This window comes from Pieris brassicae, chromosome 9, assembly GCF_905147105.1.
Source record: "Pieris brassicae chromosome 9, ilPieBrab1.1, whole genome shotgun sequence".
Taxonomy (NCBI): domain Eukaryota; kingdom Metazoa; phylum Arthropoda; class Insecta; order Lepidoptera; family Pieridae; genus Pieris; species Pieris brassicae.
Genome location: NC_059673.1, coordinates 3,921,308 through 3,942,843, shown reverse-complemented (window position 1 = coordinate 3,942,843; position 21,536 = coordinate 3,921,308). Strand labels below are relative to the sequence as shown.

The window sequence follows — 21,536 nt, the reverse complement described above, 5'->3', positions numbered from 1 at the left end:
AAATACGGCCCCACATGGAATACTGTTCTCACCTCTGGGCGGGGGCTCCCCAGTACCAGCTCCTTCCACTTGACCGTATCCAACGAAGAGCGGTTCGAATCGTCGATGACCAATCCCTCTCCGAGCGGCTCGATCCTTTGGCGTTGCGTAGAGATGTGGGGTCACTCTGCATCTTCTACCGCATTTACCATGGAGAGTGTTCAGAGGAGTTGTTCGGATTAATACCTGCAGCTGAGTTTCAGCATCGGACGTCGAGGCAAAATACAAAATTCCACCCGTATCACCTCGACGTCCGACGTTCCACGACTGAGCGTTTCTCAAGGCAATTTTTGCCGCGCACCACCGCTATGTGGAACCAGCTGCCCACTGAAGTATTTCCGAACCAATTCGACTTAGGGTCCTTCAAGAAAAGAGCGTACAAATTCTTAAAAGGCCGGCAACGCACTCGCGAGCCCTCTGGCATTGAGAGTGTCCATGGGCGGCGGTATCACTTAACATCAGGTGAGCCTCCTGCCCGTTTGCCCCCTATTTTATAAAAAAAAAAAAAAAAAAGTCATTGATACCGTTGTGCAGTGTGTGGTCTAGCGTTGTCGTGAAGTAGCAGTGGCGTGAAGCGATGGACCAGCCTAGGTTGTTTACCCGCTAGCTTTTCCATCATGGTTTGCAATTGCTGACAATAGACATCAGCCGTAATAGTCTGGCCAGATTTGAGAAAACTGCAATGAACAATACCGGCACTAGTCCACCAAACGCTTACAAGTAACTTTTTTAGGGTTAATTTTCGCTTGGGGCAGGATTTGGCTGGCTGGCCAGGATCCAACCATTGCGCTGAGCGCTTCCGATTATCGTAAAGAATCCATTTTTCATCACAGGTAAAATTAATTTGGTTTAAAATACCTTCATTATTGTGCCGGTTCAGTAATGTAACGCAGCAGTCGACGCGCGTTTGCCGGTTTGCTTCAGTCAATTCGTGAGGTACCCACCTTTCAAGCTTTTTAATCTTTCCAATTTGCTTCAAGTGAATTAAAACAGTTTTATCACTAACACTTCAGACAGCAGCTAAACTCGGACGTGGTTTGCGATAGATCCGCTTCCACAATAGCCTTCAATACTTCATTATCAACTTGGGTCTCAGGCCGTCCACGGGGCTTGTTCTGCAGGTCGAAATTTCCAAAACTAAAACATTAGAACCAAAAACGAACTGTGTTTTCTTTTGCAACATGACCCAACACATCATTCACCCTTCGAGTCATTTCCGCAGCACTAGTGCCACGGCGGAACTCGTACTCGTAAATAATGCGATACTTTAAGTTTTCCATTTTTTAAAATGAGTGACGCAAAAAGAAAAAAACAGAAGAAAAAAACAAATGAATGACGGTCATCGAAGCACAAATACATGAGTAAATAGCTGTACAAATTTGAATTTGAAATTCCTAACCAAAGAGGAGGTATTTGAGGTCAAAGTGGCCAGTACGACAAAACGCCAATTTCATATGTAAGGACCTAATATTATTTTCATATCCTAACTATAATAGGTTGTATCATTCCTATTAAATGTACTTAATAAATTCTTTGCTTACTTCTAAAATTACGCTGTGTTCCGCAATAACACTATATTGGCTAAATGTCTCCAAAGATTTTGTTTTCGAACTTGAAGAATTTGTTTCAGTTTTGTGCTTTTTGGCTCCACTTTGGGCCAGCTAATTTTTTATTTATCAGTTTTGAATAAGACAAAAATATATATTTTTGCTCTAATATTATTAGAACGAAGTAATTACAATTATTTTTGATCTATTGTGTCTTTTTGTAGGGGAATATAAATTGAGAAATTATACTAAGTATTTACATATATAGCCAGGCAACTAGCTTAATAAGCCGTTAAGTAACGGCTCTTTAAGTTATTTGGCTGCGACATATAAATAAATTAATAATTAACAATGGCGCTACAACTTTTTTAGGTCTGGGCCTCAAATTTCTGTATCCGTTTCATTTGTAAATTGATAAGGCATGTAGGTGATCAGGCTTCTGTGCCTCACACACGCCGTCGACTTTGTATAATCACAATCTTTCAAACCCCTAAGTGATAAGGGGTATCCACCTCAAAATTGTATTATGTAGCATTAAATAAAAAAAAATACATACAACCTTAAATTTTTACTCTTCTATGATCAGTTAGGTTTTTTTTGCACTATAAATTATAAATTCTCTAGAAATTATTTAGATGGCAAAACATCCTTTTCCGGCTCAGATAGTAACTAATAAATTTTAATTCCGTATTAATTGTATTTTTTCTCACATTTATTGGAACATTTTTATGGTTTAGTTTTCGCGGCTTGGTAGGAACCGAAGTTTGACCAATTAAAAAATGTTCTGTTCCATACAATTCGGAACTTGACCAAATATTTGTTTATCATTATTTTAGGCGAAGCCATAATGTTGATACTTTTGCGCTTGTTGTTCATTGCTGTAAAAATTTTGTTGAACTAATAAGCCAAAGATCACGTTTGATATTTTTTGTTAATAATAGGATAAACGCGAAATAAGTTTATAAAATTATTATTTTTATTACTTGTAGTATCGAAACCCTATGTATAAGTAATGAAACCGTCTGGCCATGTCCCACTGGGTGTAAGAGGACACGCTATAGTGACAATTGTTAATTTCAGTCATGGATCACAGCTCTAAAAGAACATATCGCGTATTCTGGACATTATTTGTGGGCGGGAGCGGCACCTGATGCAGCAAAAGAAGCGACTGAAGATTTGGAGGACGAATGTAAACCACTGGGTAAAGATTTTACTTATTTATTATATGTTTTATTTAGGAAATAAATTACGTCGCTATAATAGAAATAGAATTAAAATTGTAGCGTCAACCTTTAAGTCTTGACCTTTGATTTGTCTATGACAACTTTTGATTTATATTTGTCTATGATAACCTACTCCGTTATCCCCTTTCAAACAACGCTCGCCTATAAGCACGCTGATTGTTGCCAAACGTCTGTCCAGTTCTGTACAAAAATATTCATGTTCCAGGTTCTATGCAAGACTCATTAACAGCCGCAAACAATCATATGGCGTTGATGGAGAATCAAATGAATGAGTGCGAAGCGATCCTTCGAGCTTTAGACAAGACCAGGCAGGGGAATTCCTTACAGCACTCTGCGTATATGGTAAGTTAAGTTTTGTTTAACTCATTTAACTATCGATTCAAATTATTTATTTATTTCTATATTGCATTACAAAACAGTAAAACATGTACGTACGTAACCTACATAAAATGTGAATTAATTTTTTAATGATATATATTTACCAGTTTCAGAGTTTAATTTATTTAATAATAATAATTTTATTTGATGTATAAAAAAAGGTTTCATACCAAACACGTATCCAAGGCTCTGTATACATAAATAAAAATTTGTTTATTCATTTTAAGTATATATGCATTACAATGTGTAAGATTTCCCCTTTAGAAAAGTTCCCCTTTTAAGTAATAAATAACTTTGTCAGGGTTCCCAGCTCAGAATGTACTGAGAACTGTATTTCAGGAGCTTTTTGAATAATAGGGGATATTATGTTTACTATATATTAACCACTTAATTCATGCAAAACAATTAAATGCTAATTGCCACGAAACGACGACCTTTGATCTGATGATTTCCCTAACAGGAATCCTGGGCCAGTGGGGATGCTTTAAATAATAGAGGATTTTATTTTTTACTATGTATAACCACGCAATAAATGCGAAATGATTGAATGCTAATCGCTGTGAAATGAATGTATTGTAAATGTTGAAGAGAGTGCGTTAGGAAACCGTCGCGACTATAAAAGTAATAAAATCTAACTCGTCAAAATGTACAGCCTTGTCTCGTTGAACTTGACTTCCCTCATGTATTTCGCAATATTGAGAATTACAAAAATGTATTTTATAGAATTTTCGGTCTTAATTTTCAAGATCCTTTTTTGACGACTTTAATTAGTGTGTACGTAACTGTTCTCCTTTTTGTTGAAAGAAGAGTGACGTAGACATTGTCAGGCCTTCTGGTTCGATTGGATTTGAGAACTGGGTAATGTAGATTCTTTGGTTAACATAGCTTTTACACATTGAAAGAAAACAATTTAACAAAGCTATTTTTATTATTATAAACTTATTATCTTATCTTTTAGTCGATACCAACCCCGGGGAAATAAAAACAGATAACACAACTTTCTCTACAGCTGTGATACTTTTGACATTCAACACCTTTTGTCTTCAGTCAGACCACGCACGCTGTAAAGCACGCGAAACGTCGGAAAATTTAAAATTATGTAAAATATTTATAAGTTTCAATAATACAAACAGCTTTAATCCGGTTAAAAAATTGTTTTCTTTCAACTGGGTAATGTTCATTACAGATTATTTATTATTAGTTATCTACTAGTGGACCTGAGGTTGACCTCTCTAATTGTTAACCTAAATATTTCTCGAGTCCACCTAAACACACAAAATGCATCAAAATCGGTCCAGCGTAGATGACGTACAAACACGCACAGAAGAGTTATAGATGTCTGCCGCAGATTCGAAGCGATTAATATTTACACGAGAATGTAAGTGCGTGCTCCTATTTCACCATGCCACCTGCTGATAGAGGATCTTTGACAATCTGAGACGTATGTTTGTTTTCAATTTATTTTATTATTATTTATTACTTAAGATGTCATGTGGAATGTGGAGTAATGGTTGCAGCACCTTATAAACGTTGTGTAAAACAAAAAATACTTGGCGACTAAAAGAGTGGCGGAGAGTTTATTGCCAGTTCATCTCTTCCGTTCTACGCCCTTGTTTTGAGACAAATTCGGGTAGTAAATGTAAAATTAGAAGCTTATAATGTATTTTTGTTTTGACGTTCAGAAGTGTACATTGTGTTACCTATATGAATAAATGTTTTTTTTTTACTTTGACTTTATAGTTATCACGATCGCCGTATTTGAGCTTTATTTCAAAACAAATGTCGTCGTGTTTTCTTATATTAACGATATGAAAATATATATTTTGTTTTTTTTTTAAATACACATATTCTATAAACATGATTCTCTCTTTTATATCAACTCTTTGAACTTAAGCGGAAATATTGAAGATAAATTTTTAGTTCACTTTTGAATTAACATTTTTAATTATTCAGCGTTTCCAACACGTGTATGGATCTGGTCAAGCAGCATTACAAGCATTACGTCATTGCATCGCTTTAGTTGCGCAAACGCGGGACCGCGACGCCTCTGCCTTGGCTAAAGAGGTAGGTGTTTCTTACTTAAGATATTTATAGAAAACGTCCTCCAAACATACATTTACGGGCGTTTTATTGGTAATTATTAAGGCAGTATACCTGGAGAACTGTGTCGCCAGAGGAAAGATAATTTTCCTTCAAATTGATGCCAATGTACTATTTTTAAAATGGTATTTTAAAAGTGGTACTTTGAACCATTTTTTCGATTCTAGCTGGAACGCAATCGGGTTTTGGAGGAAGCTTTAGCAGCGCTCGCGAGAACACACCACGCTCTTGAAATGTCCGTCGCTGAAGAACTTACTAGAGTGAGTATTTCTGTAAGTACAGTCGTGAAATACGTAACCCGACCGTGTACAGTCGAAGACACTTTAGGACACTTCTAAAATTATAATGGCGTCTTGGGCAGTCGAACGAAATCTTTTCTTACGAAGTCCATGTAACTTCCGCCTATTTAACGACGAAATCCCTAACGCATCGAAATCTATTGAATTTGGTTAGTTTAGCTTGTATTCCTTACAACGATACACCCTACATAGCATTACAACCACTATCAATAACGGCAACTGTGTAACAAAGTACTTTTTAAGTTGCTAAAGCCTAAAGCGTCGAACTCAATTGGCTTAGCTTGGCTTAGCTTGTCTTTCATACAATGATACAGTCTACAATCTGCATAGCATAACACTCACTCCCAATAACGACAGCAACTGAGTAATAAAGTATGTAAAGTATTTTAAGATGCTAGAATTAGTAAAACTGCGCAGCTGTGTACGTCCTTTTGTCCCTTTATTATCCTCGTCCGCAATATACTCAACTATCGGCATCATGCATACGAACTTTCTAAGAAATTCGTTCTTTTGTTTACAATTTGGGATTGCTTTCACGTGTAGACTGTTGTTGACCATGACTAGAAAGTAGGAGTTATGGATTATCTATACGTTTTTCTTCTAAAAATATAATATATAAATAAACATAATAACACACATATAATGCACAGTTATATAGAGTATACACTGTATATGATTGAGTTCTAGGGAAAAGTTTAAGAGTTAGAGACATATAAAAAGTTAGCAGTATTGTTTTTATATTAAGTAAAAACAAGCCAATCGCCGCATCTGTTCATGATAAATTAAAAAACTACTGCACGGAATTTATTGAGGTTTTTAGAATGTTTCATTAGGTTTAGGTATATCTTTTTACAAGGTTTACAGGTGACGGTCGCCTGTATCTATAGTATTTACTATATTGTCTTTTTTTTAAATTCATTTCTAGATAGAAAATACCAACAGCCTTAAAATATTAATTTAAACAAAACTTAACTACATGATACCAAGTTGTCAGTCTTTGGACCATGATTGTACAACCCCTTATGGGCCCCTGGGGAGTATATTTCGCAATGTCTTATGCTTCTTGCGTCCAACTTTGAGCAACCATTATTTCGAGGTCCTTGAACAACTCTTTCCCATAAACGCAGCGTCAGTTGTAAGTTCAGTAAGGGTAAAAAGTAAACGATTATGAAACCTAAAGTGTTGCATGTGAAATTTGACTTTGTTATAGAGCAAGAGAAAAAAGAAATCTCCAAGAACGCCGAACGAATCGAGGGACAATTTCTTCGATGTTTATGACGGTAAGTATATATTAAAAAAAAATATATAAAAATCAGTTGTTGGAAAACATATTAATTTTTTATTTATTCATAAACATAAAATTTATTAAGGCATCACAAAAATATTTTTTTAAGGAGTGTATCTTATATTTTAAATATGTATGTGTGTTGTGGTTGTCACTGACCCTGGCTCAGCGGTTATTCTGCCAGAGACCACAACAGTTAGTTTATTTATGTATATTCATTGTGCCATATATTGGCCCTACTTTAGTTCTTTGTACGTTTATATCTGTGAATCATTTAGTACAGGTAGATATTTTATATTCTGTTCTTGTTGTTTTTTAATACAGACTCTGAAGAAGATGACGACACATTAGTGACAGCGGGTTTGTCGAGTCCCCTCGGCGCTGTTAGTCCTTGGGGAAGCAGTCCCGACTTAACAAGACGAACGCCAGTAGGCAGTGATAATGGTAATTATATATCTATCTATTACTTAGTAATATTCTATAATACTAATTATTATATTAAGTACTCAATGGCTTTATTTTATTTTTAGAACAGAAAAACGATTTTACAATTTATTGGCATTTTAAAACTTTTTACACAAGTAACATGTCTAAATCGAATACATGTTTTCGTGTCGTAGATTCGAACTTTCGAAAGTTTTTAAAAATCTACACTGTACACAAATGTTATAAACGTAAAATGTCACTAAAATGGTGATGTAACTAATGATCAAGAGATCTATTATCAGCTACCCGGGCCATGTACGTACGGTACAATCTGTCGAATTAAGTTTTGAAAAATTTACTCTGTATAATGAATGTAAAATGGAAAACAAGATATACATTGTTATCATTTTGTCGCATAACACCACTATGTGGAACCAGCCGTCCACTGAAGTATTTCCGAACCAATTCGACTTCCTCGGGGGTTCCTCAAAAAAAGAGCATACCAATTGTTAAAAGACCGGAAGGGCACTCGCGGGTATTAATATTAATGCTAGTAAAAAACACGTGTGTGCGTGCGCATGGGTGCGTGTACACACATAAGAAGTGAAATTTCTTTATGACCTTATTTTTCGAAATATGATCTATTATATGCATCTTTACAGAAATTAGTTAAACAGTGTTAAATTAGATAAAGTTTAACAAAAGGATTTTATTATCATAGACAGATCATGAATACAAATAATACAATTATTTCATTTTACCTTATTACTACTAAGATTATTACAGAATTTCATTACTTGTTATAGAATTATTATTATCATTGTTATCGTTATTATATATTTTTGTTATTAATGGCATTGAATCTCTTTAAATCAACCGTGGTACAGACAAGTAAAAGATGGCGCGTAACGGAAAAATGTGACGCGTAACCGAAAAATGTGACGATAATTTTTTCCCAACGCCGATAAAGAAGTTTCACTTAAAAAAGTCTATCCGGTTTCATTATAACTTTTTGTATCTATTTAAAATTCAAACCGAATTTTTAATTATTCACACTACTCAAATGTAATAAATGTTAAATGTGGATAAACAGGTGATGTGACACCAACGAATGATAATCAAGAGATCGATTGTCGTTTGTCTGGGTCATTCGCATCCGGGTCTCCTCAGTCCATACACACAGCGATCAGCCCTTGCAGCTCCCGTGGGACTCTAGTATCGCAGGACGGACATGTCTACCGAAACGCACGGACATACAGAAAGAATAATGTACCAAGGTAGGTATTCGACAGGTTTTTAGCATGACTAAAGTTTCATCAAGTATTAATAAAATATAGTAATAAGTTTTAAAGTATTTGCATTTCATTTCAATGCATATTCATTATCTTTACTTATTACTTAACCAATGGAATACAATAGGTTATTTGACAGTATGAACAGTAAAGTTGAAGTATTTCCAGCAAAGCTCTCATGAGCCTTCTGGCATTGAGAGTGGCGGCGGTATCACTTAACATCAGCAGAGTCCAAAGTATAGACTTAATAATAATCATTTATTTAAAAAAAAACAATCTATATGAATCAGAATCGCAAAATGTGTTGCAAAGCGCAAAATATTGCTGGATCAAGTATTTTTATTAATTCCATGATATCTGAGAAAAGTTTTTACGGAAAGAAACATTGGAAAAAGAATGCAAAGTTTAGTTTTGTTTTGAAATTAGGTTTTTATTCCGGAAAAGCGAAGTCTATGGGGTAGCATAGCAATATTCTAAATATTTTTATGTAGCTACTAATAAGGTGTGTTAAGTAAAAATATATTAAGGCGAAATAAATCTCTCTAATGGCGGCTAGTTAAAATATTTTCATACGTCAGTCACAGATAAGTAAAAAAATTAATTATATGTCATCGCCTCGTCCTTAATACTGTATAGTTTAATTTAGTCGGCGACGGTTTTTAATCAAAGTACAATGTGTATTTTAAAAATGATAATTGACACGTAATAATCTTGACGTTTGCTTACATAAATGTTATAAGGACTGGTGCGACGCCATATTGCTCAGAGTTTTGGCGGGATTTTGCACTTTTTAATTTGAATTTTAAGTTTCGTTCTATAGTCACTAATATTATGGTGAATGGTTTGTTGTTTGAATAGGCTAAACTACAGGTCTGATTAAAATAATATCATCAGTGATATTAAGGTAAGTAAGTAGTAAGTTAAGTAAGTAAGTAAGGGCAAAGGCTATAGAATATATTCAAAAGAGTTAGCGTTCTATATGAAATTTATAAATAATTAATAATATTAATAAAATACGATAGCCTTTTCACATCTTAGGTTATAAGATGTCAATTTGACAAGAGAGCAAAGTGATGTACAGTTTCATAGAAGACACCAATATCTACAGATAATAATATATAATATAGAAAATATTTAAAATTATGTCAAATATCCCATTTGTACTATATGTATATGTTCGTTCTTTCGATCATAATTACAGACGTAATTTTCTTATTTTTTAATAACTTTATATTTTTTTTAAATTAACCCTTTATGTTTTGTTTTATATTTTATTTTTCTTTTGTTTCAGCTCAAAATGGTCGCTTTAAGAAAAAAATATTGGTTTACCCGACCTTTGGTTATTTTGTATGAGTTTTATGTTTCAATGATTGACCTAACAAAATATTGCTCATTTTAGTGACTATAAAATGTGATATAAGGCAACTTTAGAGATATAGTTTTTAAACTAAGGTGCGGTATAGATCTGATGTCCGTAAGTTGATAGTAATTTAAAAAAAAAACAAACTGTATCTCGTGCAATAATTAGCATCATATATAGCAATAATTTGTGATTCTTACTATTTTGTTGACTGAAGTTCTTCCACGGACTAGGCATCTTTTTTGCGAGTTCCCTAGAACTGTGGAATCGGTGAAGATACGATCCGATTATAAAAAAGCCCTAAATAGGCAGACAACGAATTAAAATGGGTGCCATGAGAAACCCTAACGGGGTGAATCTTTATAACATAAGGGTCTGTGGTCTTGATCAAATTGCTCAGTTGATTGCACGGATCAAATCCAGGGAAGTAGTAGTTCGGGGTAGCCATATAAAGATTTTTCTCGTGTAGAAGTGTGAGTTTTTATAAACATTCGGAAGGCAAAACATCGTTAGATTTGGACCTCTTCATACTTAATAATGCTATTCCGTTTACTAAGTCCAATTGTAGAACAAAGAATTTCAGAGGAGAAATTAGTAGACACTAACGACGGTGTGGCGGTGTATCATAATCACGGTTTGTTGGCACAGACTAGCACAATATATGGTAGTGTTATTTGCATTTATTTAAGCATTTGACAGTTGACTATTGGAATTTATCGGATATTTTTTTTATGGATTTATTAGTATTTAATTTTGATATTGTGAATGTCCAAAAATACTGTGATATTTATGTGTTGATATATATTTTCGTGATTGTTTCGGTGTTACTTTAATTCAATTGTAATAACATCTTTAAAACTTTGTATTAAGGTTTATTTTGTAATGGAGAACAATTTAAAGTAATATTGTATCAGTCTTTCTTTGACTGTCACGGTCATCGTAACCTACTTTAATTTTCACAGATTAATATAATGTTAAAATGTACTTCAGTCATTCATGATTCAGAGATTTAATTTTTATCTGTAACCAAACACAAAGACCAGTACAAATATATGTTTGATTTTTATTTGATATTTTTATGTTATTCGTCTCACTGACATTTTTGCTCTATATATTTAGTATCATAGACATTGATATTAAAATATAATATAATAATACTCAAATCCAGTAATCACACAACCATCCAGGAGAAATATTAACAAGATAAATATAACGAAAGGCAATACAATGACGCAATTTATAGTGTTTGATTAATCACAATCACACACGAAATGACAAATCGCGTCGCATGTGATTGGCTTAGATACGCTCTTGACGTGCACATTGCGCTTAAAAAATATGCGCCATCATTTGTCTGTCATATAGTGTTTCGCGGGAATTCTACACTTACAAAAATCCAAAGTGTATCCTTAATTCATATCAAACTAAGTCTCTAGTAGTCTTAGAAAGAATACAAGTAAATTTAGTTCTGATTTTTAAATTAAATTTTCATAACAAACTGTCCGTTAATAAATGGACAAACGTTCTGATTCATGCAAAGAAAAGTTGAGTCGCAACTGTAGTCACAATAGCACGTAGACTCAACATAGACGGTTTGAAAAAATACAATGTCATATGAATTCCGAAATAGTAAAATTATAATTACAACAAGTACTGTGCAAGCCAATTAATCTCACATGACTGAACTTGCGCATCGTTTAAACACTAAAATTAAACCAAACTCAGCTGTAGGTATTCAAAGTCGACAATTACTAATGGTAAATAATATAATTACATATCTAGATAACCGTGGAAATTATTATAAAATTTAATAAATTTGTTAAATAGTAATTAAAAACGTTTATTTTATTAAAGCACAAAAATATATATAGAAAAGAAATACAATTACCGCTTTAAATTGCTGTCTCTGGCAACACTAAGGGGACCCATACTATCTTGGAGTGACCGCTATATACACTGGACAATCCAACAATTTTGACTATGAAAATAAAATTATTTAAAAGCAGAATTATAAAAAATCTAAATATAGAACATAATATATAAAGCACGGACATTCCAAAAGAACATTTTTTACATTTGAAAGACTAAGCGCCAAATCAGGCGCTTAAAGAAAGTGTAGGTCAGAAAAAGGCCTTATTAAGCTGAAAAAATGGCTGAATTGACCACTAGCATTTGACAAACGACTAAGTACGATTGTATTTATTCTTCGCACGCAATACATTAAAACGTTTTAGTATTATAATGAATGCACACGCACATACACTAAGTGTTGTTCCAAGTAACGCAGTTTGTGAAAACTTTTTTACGAATCTTCAGAAACTACCGAAAGAGGAAGCATCAAACTCGGAAACTATGACAATTTGATATTATGTTTTATAATTGTGAATATCTTAGCGATTGTAAATACTCAAATTATAATTAGATGAAATTTGTAATTATTTTCCCATTGAAATTAACTAATAGTATGGCGTCGATAGGTCGTATTGTCTAGTTGAATGTTTGGTATGACGAGTTTCTTGTGTAAGTGGCAGAAATTAGAACAATTTTTTTGTGAAACGTGTTCATAAAGTTACCAATTATTATTTTAAGTTTTATTGTTTTTTTTAAATAAATTTATTTGAATCTGTGTTTTGTGTTTTTTTTTAGTTTCTTTCTTTTTCATTTCAACCATACATTAATTAACACGAGTCCATAGACCATAGGATGGTAAATATCAGATAGTATTTAAACAATATCTCCACGGGTGATGGATATGTCGTAGCCAACTAGCTTAATTAGCTCAATAAACAGCCTAGCCTCTTAACTAAACAGCGCCGTATAACTAGTGGCCTCAAAGATAATGGCTACTTGATAAAGAGGTAGGCAAATGACTTGGATCGATGACGTTTCATTACGGTTGACTGTCATTTAAATTAAGTGCCACTTTCTGCCACCTACCGGCTAGCGTCGGAACTCTTTGAACTGTCAATAAAGTTTAATGAAAAACTACAAGTACAATGAAAGAGTGGTGACAATAATAATGTTAATTTATCTATGACTGACTCAAGCAATTATTTTATGTAAATGTTTCATCTTTTTTATTTCTTTCAAATGTTCACTCTACCGTACAAATGGTCTGATCTAATGATCAGATAATTCCAATTAAAATAATGGATAATTCCAGCCAGTTTATTAAATGTTACAAACGCTACGGCTGAATATCTTTCAGGACGCTAATTAAACGGCGCTGTTAATTAAAAGGTTAGGCTGTTCACCGAACGGCTAATTAAGCTAGCTGGCTGCGACAGAAATACTACCTATCTACCTTGCCTTTAGAATTGTCAGGAATTTTAGGACGCTGTACTCTCGACAGCCCTTTTCTGCCTGATCGCGTTGAAGTCATCAGCAAACATACATTACAAAGGCATATCCAGTTAAACGTATTTATAAAATTTTAGTGTTTTTGAGAGAATTTGCAAGCAATAACAAGGGATTGTGTATTTGCACGTATAAATAAGATTGAAAACATTGGTTCAACTTATCATTTAAATATTGATATACATACTAATAATAATTTATTTGCAAGAATATGGTACAAAAATATGATGTTGGTATAATATAAACTTCGCATATTCTGCCACATATAATGGCGTACAAATTCTTTTAAAAGTTAGAATTTTACATAGAAGTAACATATTACATTATGAATCATATCAATGTCAAAAACATTGTTTTGTCACAGCATTCAAATATATTATTACATTATCGAATTAATTTTAATTATAATGTTTCACTCAAATAATCATTAACAGATTTTTTCCAAAATTATATTAAGTAGATTTTGAAAAACTCCAGAAGATCTTCCAATCTTTTGCGTTAATTATAATAAACCTAGATTGTCAAACAAAATGTGCTTTTCCAAGATTCATTTTTGGCATTTACGCCGTGGCAAGCGGCTTTAGTTTTATTAATTTAATTTATTAAAATTCCAATTGAAATAATTGATCTTATACAATTTGTACGGTACACTACTTACTGGTACATCTATATATCATCTAATAATTGAATTTGAATAAACTGTTATTCAAATTTCTAATATTATTTCTTATTTAAACCTAGTTACAAAAGTGACATAAGAAAAGTGCGCAGAAAGACAATCGATTGACCTTGCCGGTGTCTGGAGACCAAATCTGCGAGTGTAAACACGTAACAATCAATAATTGTATTACCATCATAGATTTTAATAATATTCTCTACTATCGGAAGTATTATTTAATGTTACATAGGGGTCTTACGAGACTATACGGTGAAAATCGTTCATCCCTGCACCTCAATTAATTATTTAATTCCAACACAATATTACCTTTCCAAATCCAATTTGGTTTTAACAAACTTTCGAGTACTGCAAATTGGTTTTAAAACAAATTTGTAATTGTAATTTTTTCGACATTACTGACTGGCTATCTACCTTAACCTAACGTATACCTTAAATTAGCTATATTTAATGAAATGACTAATACAGTGGGAAAACCGATCAATTGCGATAATATCCTCAATCCCCTTCTATCACAGTGTGTCAACAAGTTATCGTAGAGCTTCATAATGTTCTAGAAGTTTCGCTTTGAATTTCATTTCTACTCGAGTGTGGCATGAGTGCCACATTTAAAGTAAAGTATTTTAAGGCCTCATACGATGGTTAGCATTCTATTTATATGGATATTGTAACCATAGTAACAAGGCAATACAAGGTTTGTAGGTGCATTGCCGATTTTCTTGGATAAACTCTTTCCTCCTTTGAGGATCCTAATATACCTTGACTAGTAAATGGAGCCACGTCGTTGTCCGTTAAAACCAGTCCCAGATTTCGTGATGATACCTAGATTTTCGATAATAAAATTAAACTACATTTATTTTTCAAAAATTCTTAGTCACCAAGTCAATAATTAGCTACTTCCAAATACTGACAGCAAAACCGTAGTGGTTTTTTTTTATTTTAAAATTCCAAATATTTGGAATACTAATATTATAACTTATATAGTAACAATTTTCTTAACAACTACAAGTTGTACGAACTGTGAGTGTTGGGCGACATTTGGCGTGGGGTGGTTTGCGTGGGAGAGGGTAGGCGTCCACCAGTCTGTGATATTCGGTATTTTTCAGCATTCAGTTGCGCTGCAGCGGTCGAGTTGTGTGCACGTCATAAATTTATATCGTGAGTTACGTAATTATATATTTTGCCTTGTCATGTTATAACGTTCAGTGGTGGATTTGACGCTGCAATGTGTCTAATTATTAAAACGTCTAGAGAAATAAAAAAGTTGTTCAGGTCATTGGATTAATTTATCCAGGTATTCTATTTATAATGTTTATGGCCCATATAATCAATGAAGTAAAGAAATTGTTTAATACCCATAATCTTAGGCTTTCCAGCATTAAAAAGGCTAAACTCGTATTATAGCAAATATAACTACACCTTTTTTATAGCAAATATTACTATGTAATTATTATTATATTAAATTCTTTTGCGATCAATAATTATTATATTTGTCATCTAAATATTAACTTATCCGCTCATTCGCTACTCATTCTTCCGCTTGAAGATTTCTTTGAAATATTTAAAGATATTTAAATTTAAGCTTCCAAACTTACCTTTTTGCGTATATTTAAAAGCTGCTAGGTCTATTTCTTGATAATAACAATTTATTACACCTTAATTATTTGGGTTCCCAGTCGTCACTCAAGCAGCTCTTTTACATTGGTAATGTTTGTTCGATGTATTTATTTATTAACACTTTGTTGCATTACAATATAAAAATTGACTATAATTAAATTAAAAGGAGGTCTACTGGCGGCCTTATCGCTTTCAAGCGATCTCTTCCAGGCAACCACTGTGAGAAGAGAAAAAAATGTATTAAATAAGGTAGGCAAGAAGTGCAAAACTACATATTACAGCTATAAGACAAAATTAAAGAGGAAAAAAATCAAATGAAACAAAATAAAGGATACATCAAAAATAAAAGTGCACATGAATCAAGATAATTTAAGATCAGTCTCACGTCAGTTAGTATTTAGTGAGAAAGTTATTTGCACTATAGTAAATGTAAATAGTTTACTCAAAATAAGTTCAGTTAGCTCTCGAAATTATTAACGTTTCCTTTAAGTATAACATTGTTTAATAGTACTTCAGGAATGATTACAGCTGGCTATCTTCCAAACCCGCATAATATTAGTCCTTGAAGGTGCTTGAAGAAAATTCACGGTCTGCAGGTAATTTGTTCGTAATATTAAATTGCTGTAAATTTCAAGAGCATGTTCTTGTATTTATTCGTTCTTGATAGATGAAGTTACTGCTTTGGTTTTAGACATTGTATTTATGCATTTTTCGGGATAATTCATCATTATTGAATCCTATTTCCTGTGAAGTAGGTACAGTACAGTACAGTAGGTTACGTACATCTAAGTTTTGTATTTTACTAAATTGTACCAACAATATTAATAAGAAATTATTACCTTAACGGAACACCAAATCTACTTGTAAGATATTTCTCTTATAAGATAAATGTTGAAACAAATCTAGACAAAATTAATTAAAAACAAAATATTTGAATAGAGAACGCAAGTTGAAGCTATCCTCTATGTCTTAGATGTAGCAAGTTCTAATTCTTTTTCTTATTACAATACAACGAAATAGGTCAAGATATGTACTGTCTCAATTGCCGAGGAAACGTTGTTTCGCTCACATTTGTATAGTATCTGTATTGTTACAGCGAACATGTAGGTTTTCTGAGGTTTGTCTATGTAAATTGTGAATCTGTCATGGTTGAGGAATTATTAAATATTAATTTTTTTTTGTATATTTTAGCAAGGGTTTCTGAACATTGTTTATCGATTTGTTCCGGTAAAATATGTTATTTTTTATCATCCGATTTAGGGTCACTGCATAGAATAGAAATGTTAAGTGTACATACACTTATTTTAAGTAGAAAAAAGATGGATTTTCACTCAAACCTTTTACGAAAATGCCAAACATAAAAAGGGACCCTTTTATGTTTGGCATATTTGGAGCCCTACCTCGGCCCTGACCTACTTTTGTAATGTCTCACATAGACATTGTGTGTAATTATCCGTGTATTACTAACATTATACGGTTTTACTTTAATTTCTAGAGAACACTTATACAAATATTCAAACTAAGCGTTACCTTAACTAAGGCGGATTAGTTTGCTTTTATTTGTCTATAGTTTTAACGGCATAGATGTCAAATTATGTTTCCACAGCTGCATATTTAATTACTAACTACTTCATTTTTGGTTACAATTTCTTTGTTAGTTGTTGGTGTGTCAAACTTGTTTGACAGTGACAGTTGTATAATATGCTCGATTTGCACAAAATTCGCTACTAAATGGCAAATGCTTATTTATTACTAATCGTTTAAAATGCATCACCCATTCTATGATATAATAATAAAAATATGTAATAGCTTGTGTTGTGTATTACTTAGGACGCCTCAGGTGCATATGTAAGAGGAAATAGCGGATTGTGTCGCCATATTATATTTTGAATTTTCCTAATTGTGGAAAACACTAAGACTACTACTAAGGAAATGGTCGCAAAACTTTTACCTTCACGTTACATTATTTACTTTATTTATTTATTAAATGCATACGTTGCATTAAAATATAAAAATTGAACATGATTAAATTAAAAGGAGGGCAACTGGCGGCCTTATCGCTTTCAAGCGATCTCTTCCAGACAACCAATGTTATGTTCGCGCCAAAAATAAAGGTCATGTTGGACAGGCACCTGCATATGTTCGAATATGGTAATATTTATTTGTTTGGGTAATTTTTAATGGACGTGTTCCCGCGATTCTAAGCTTTCTATGTGTTAAAAAAATTAAAATAGTTTCAGTTGTTATAGCAACAAAATACTTTCGTTTTTAGTGTGTTAGCTGTAGTTTCAAATCACCACTAACGTGTTAAATGTAATATATGTATTTGGGATGGATGTAAATATTACATACAGGGAATAGTGGAGTGTTTTGTGTGGACTTCGGAGTGACTTTTCTCGAACTCCTAGTGGTTGTAAGATGGAAGATAATGTTCACAAGCAGTACAAGTACAGGTAAGTTATTTTTTAATTACCTGGCATAGATCAAGGCAAGATCTACACAGTTACATTTTAAATTTATGGAGATTTTAAAACGATTCAGGTAACCTATTTGAGACAAGATACTATTATAGAAATGGTAATTGATAACTATAAATACACAGATTATATGTAGACTGTGTGAAATATGTCGTACATATTCTGTGCTGTTAAAGTTTTTGAAATGCTTGAAGAATAATTCTCAAAACGTCACATAATAGACGCCTCGTCCACGTTACTATACTTAGGATTTTAAGTGGTATTGTAATATGGGTTTTAGACTCAGATTGAATCCATTTTTATATATTTAGTGCCCGACGCATGCCATCGATTTTTGGACATGTCAGTTCTCACGCGATGTTTGCCTCCACTGTAGGAGTAATTGTTTGCGCACATTGAATGAAAAGGCCATTAATTCACAGCCGTAATTGGGACGCCAGGTAGCCACACGTACGGAAAATACCAAATGCTTTGTGTATAAGGCTAATTCCGCTATCCGGAAAATATTAAATATTTTACTTACAAGTATACTCCCAGTAAATAATTCAAGCCGACGTGTTATAATTAAATTTCAGTTTCCGTGCAGACTTAACAAGTTTATATCGCAATTGCCTTCAAGATTGTTTACATGAATATTATTTAACTAGAAAATGCTAAGTGTTCATATAAGTAAGTAGTACGTTTACATATTTCGCGGCAAGAAAGGGCCATAAAAAAATTAAAAGTAATTTCCAATTAATAAATAGTTGTCATCTGCAGTTACAGTACAATTTTATGTCCTCTAATAAAATAGTGGGCAGTTCGCTGGCGTCCTAGTGATGATTTTTTAACTTGAAATTAAAATTCATTGAGTAAAGCTGCTTATGGTTTGGTATTCGTAAATATCAAACCATAGCTTTTATAGTAAAAAAATAAAAGTTCTATTGTTTAACCCTCTAAAAGTTACTAGCCAAGTTACAACAGCTATTGGCATACTAAGGATGTATTTGAAACTTTCCTTTAAATTTTTTAATAATTCATATATGATTTTAAGCATTACATTGTCATTTTATATTTAGCAAATATACAAATATTGTCTTTACGTTACTACATCATATCCAAAATGAAAAGTTAAAACCACTTTAAATTTATTTCTGGTAAAAATTAATTACGGTTCGTGACTGCTATTCAAACTTTCAAGTTTTTTGTAGAGTGGCATTTGTAAAACTGATATAAAATAAAAATGCAAAAATCGAGGCTTAATAACTGAAAATCAGTATCTATTCTCATTAGGTATTAGTTATATATACTTAACTTAGGACAATAACTACAATATATCGCAATTTAAAACTAAGATGCACGGAGTTTACCTGAAAATAATAATAATTTATTTGCAAGAATATGAAGAATAAAATGTTATGGTGGTACAATTGGTCAGTTCGCATATTCTACCACACATAATGGCGTGCAAATTTTACATAATAATATTTCTTGCGATACTTGAATTGCCATTCGAGATGAACACAACACACTAGTTTAATTACAACACTCAAGTCTTCTTCGGTTCGAATCGCTTCAGTAGTGATGTCATAGGGTGAGTGCAAAAGATCCTTCTGTAGCACCGTTTTGCATAGGTTTACCGAGACGTGAAGTAATTTGTTTAAAATGTTATTTTGTACTGATATTATTTATTTTTAGTACAGATGGTACGTTTTAAACGTTAAAAAAAAAGTAATTATTGTGAATTAAACCAATGTAGCAAAAGAACCAAATGGCCGATTAAAACATATAGAGCTAATTATTTAAATGGTTTAGGTAGGTGGACTCAATTTCCGCACTTAGACACGTAGTCGGTCCGTTGTGCGTAGAAGCCCTGGCTAATTTAGCCAGCCCAACTCCTTCCAGAAGCACAGAAGTCTCCCGGGCACTTCACAGGCTTCGCGGAGCGACCTCACTGTTCCGAGGATTTTTGTACGTTGATTAGCCACAGCCTCGCATTCCAGGACTACGTGGGTGACTGATTCCTCTGCGCTGAAACAGCCTCTGCACAAGGGGCTGTCTGTTGCGCCTAGGACGAAAAGATGTTTGTTAAGGAGACAATGGCCCGTGATTGTCCCTATGATTGTTTTGAGATTGGTTCTGTTCAGGTTTAGAAGTCGCTTAGTAAGTTGCGGGTTCACAGCCGGCAGAGCCATTTTGGACTGTTTGCAATCTACACTTCGCGACCATCGTTGATTCTGGAGTACAGTGGATCTCTGGCGAATCCAGGTTCGAACTAGCGAGAAGGGCAAGGGGAGAAGCGGATGCGGGCCAGCAGGTATCATACCAGAGCCTCTTCTCGCAAGCTCGTCGGCTGCATCGTTGCCGAGAGAGCCACTGTGTCCCTTAATCCACTGTAAGGTAACTCTATTTGTTAGAGCTATTGCCTCCAGTGCTTCGTGACACTCCAGTATTAGTTTGCTGTTAATTATTTAAATGTTTTAATGCTTTAGCAAAGGAATACAGAACGCGTGCGTTATTTTATAGGATTTTAAAAAGTTCTGTTTACTTAGTCTGGCCATAAATACTGTTACAATTGAAAACAAACAAAATATTACATTTGAATTTAGAATCTGTAATTATTATATCATGGTCCATTGGGTTTTCCCATTTTGGCGCCAATACATTGTACAATATTTTGCGATGGAGTGTGGTGATAAAGAGAACCGAATCGCTGTGATTGCACTACACAAAGAAGATATGGAGCAATATGCAATTTTTAAAACACTCCATACGCTTGGTATTAGTAAAATGTTTGTGTAGCGGGTTATTAATAGGTACAACGAGAACTTCTCTGTTTGTGGCAGAAAAAGATCTTGACGTCCACGTAGTGTTCGTACGAAGAAGGTGGTCAAAGCAGTAAGGGAAAGAATTCGAAGAAATCCTGTCCGATAGCAAAAGATTTTATCTCGGGAGATGAAGATAACATCTAGAACCATAAGCGTATTTGAAAAGATGACTTAGGACTTGTAGTCTATAAGAGACGTACTAGTCATTTCTTAACTGATAATTTAAAAAAAAAGAATAGTGTGATATAACCGAAACAACTACTGAAGCGGTACGGAAAGGGAGGTCACAGAAAAATGTTGTTTACGGATAAGTTGTTTTTTACAATAGAGCATTTTAACAAACAATATCATTTTTTATGGGATTTATGATCAAAGCTCCAAATAAGCTTTCCAATTAGTCGACAGAGTGCAACGTTGCCACGTGCCGTTGGTGGGGTATAAGCTATGAATGAGTGAGCGAGCCATAGTTTTATGAAAAAGGTATCAAAACCTCGGCTTAAGTGTATCAAAATGCCATTCTTGAGAATTTAGTGAAGCCCCTTAATAACACCATGTTCAATAACCAAGAATGGTCCTTCCAGCAAGACTGGGCGCCGTGTCATAAAGCTTGGTCAACGCAGTCTTGGTTAGCT

The 21,536-nt window shown here is 33.5% G+C and overlaps 1 protein-coding gene across 8 annotated transcripts in view; it reads left to right on the top strand.

Moving 5' to 3' along the window:
- The window catches only part of LOC123714059 (oxysterol-binding protein-related protein 1), a 39,497-nt gene that overhangs the window by 6,501 nt on the left and 11,460 nt on the right, over nt 1-21,536 (top strand). Inside the window, exons 8-14 of one of the 8 annotated variants that reach the window (XM_045668134.1) lie at nt 2,667-2,787; nt 3,036-3,172; nt 5,162-5,272; nt 5,476-5,580; nt 6,818-6,887; nt 7,217-7,336; nt 8,412-8,595. In XM_045668134.1, coding sequence (XP_045524090.1) covers nt 2,667-2,787; nt 3,036-3,172; nt 5,162-5,272; nt 5,476-5,580; nt 6,818-6,887; nt 7,217-7,336; nt 8,412-8,595 — 848 coding nt within the window. Of the gene's footprint in view, nt 1-2,666; nt 2,788-3,035; nt 3,173-5,161; nt 5,273-5,475; nt 5,581-6,817; nt 6,888-7,216; nt 7,337-8,411; nt 8,596-15,124; nt 15,298-16,136; nt 16,217-17,289; nt 18,074-21,536 lie in introns of those variants that run through there. The other 7 variants (XM_045668135.1, XM_045668141.1, XM_045668137.1 and 4 more) reach the window with 7 other exon arrangements.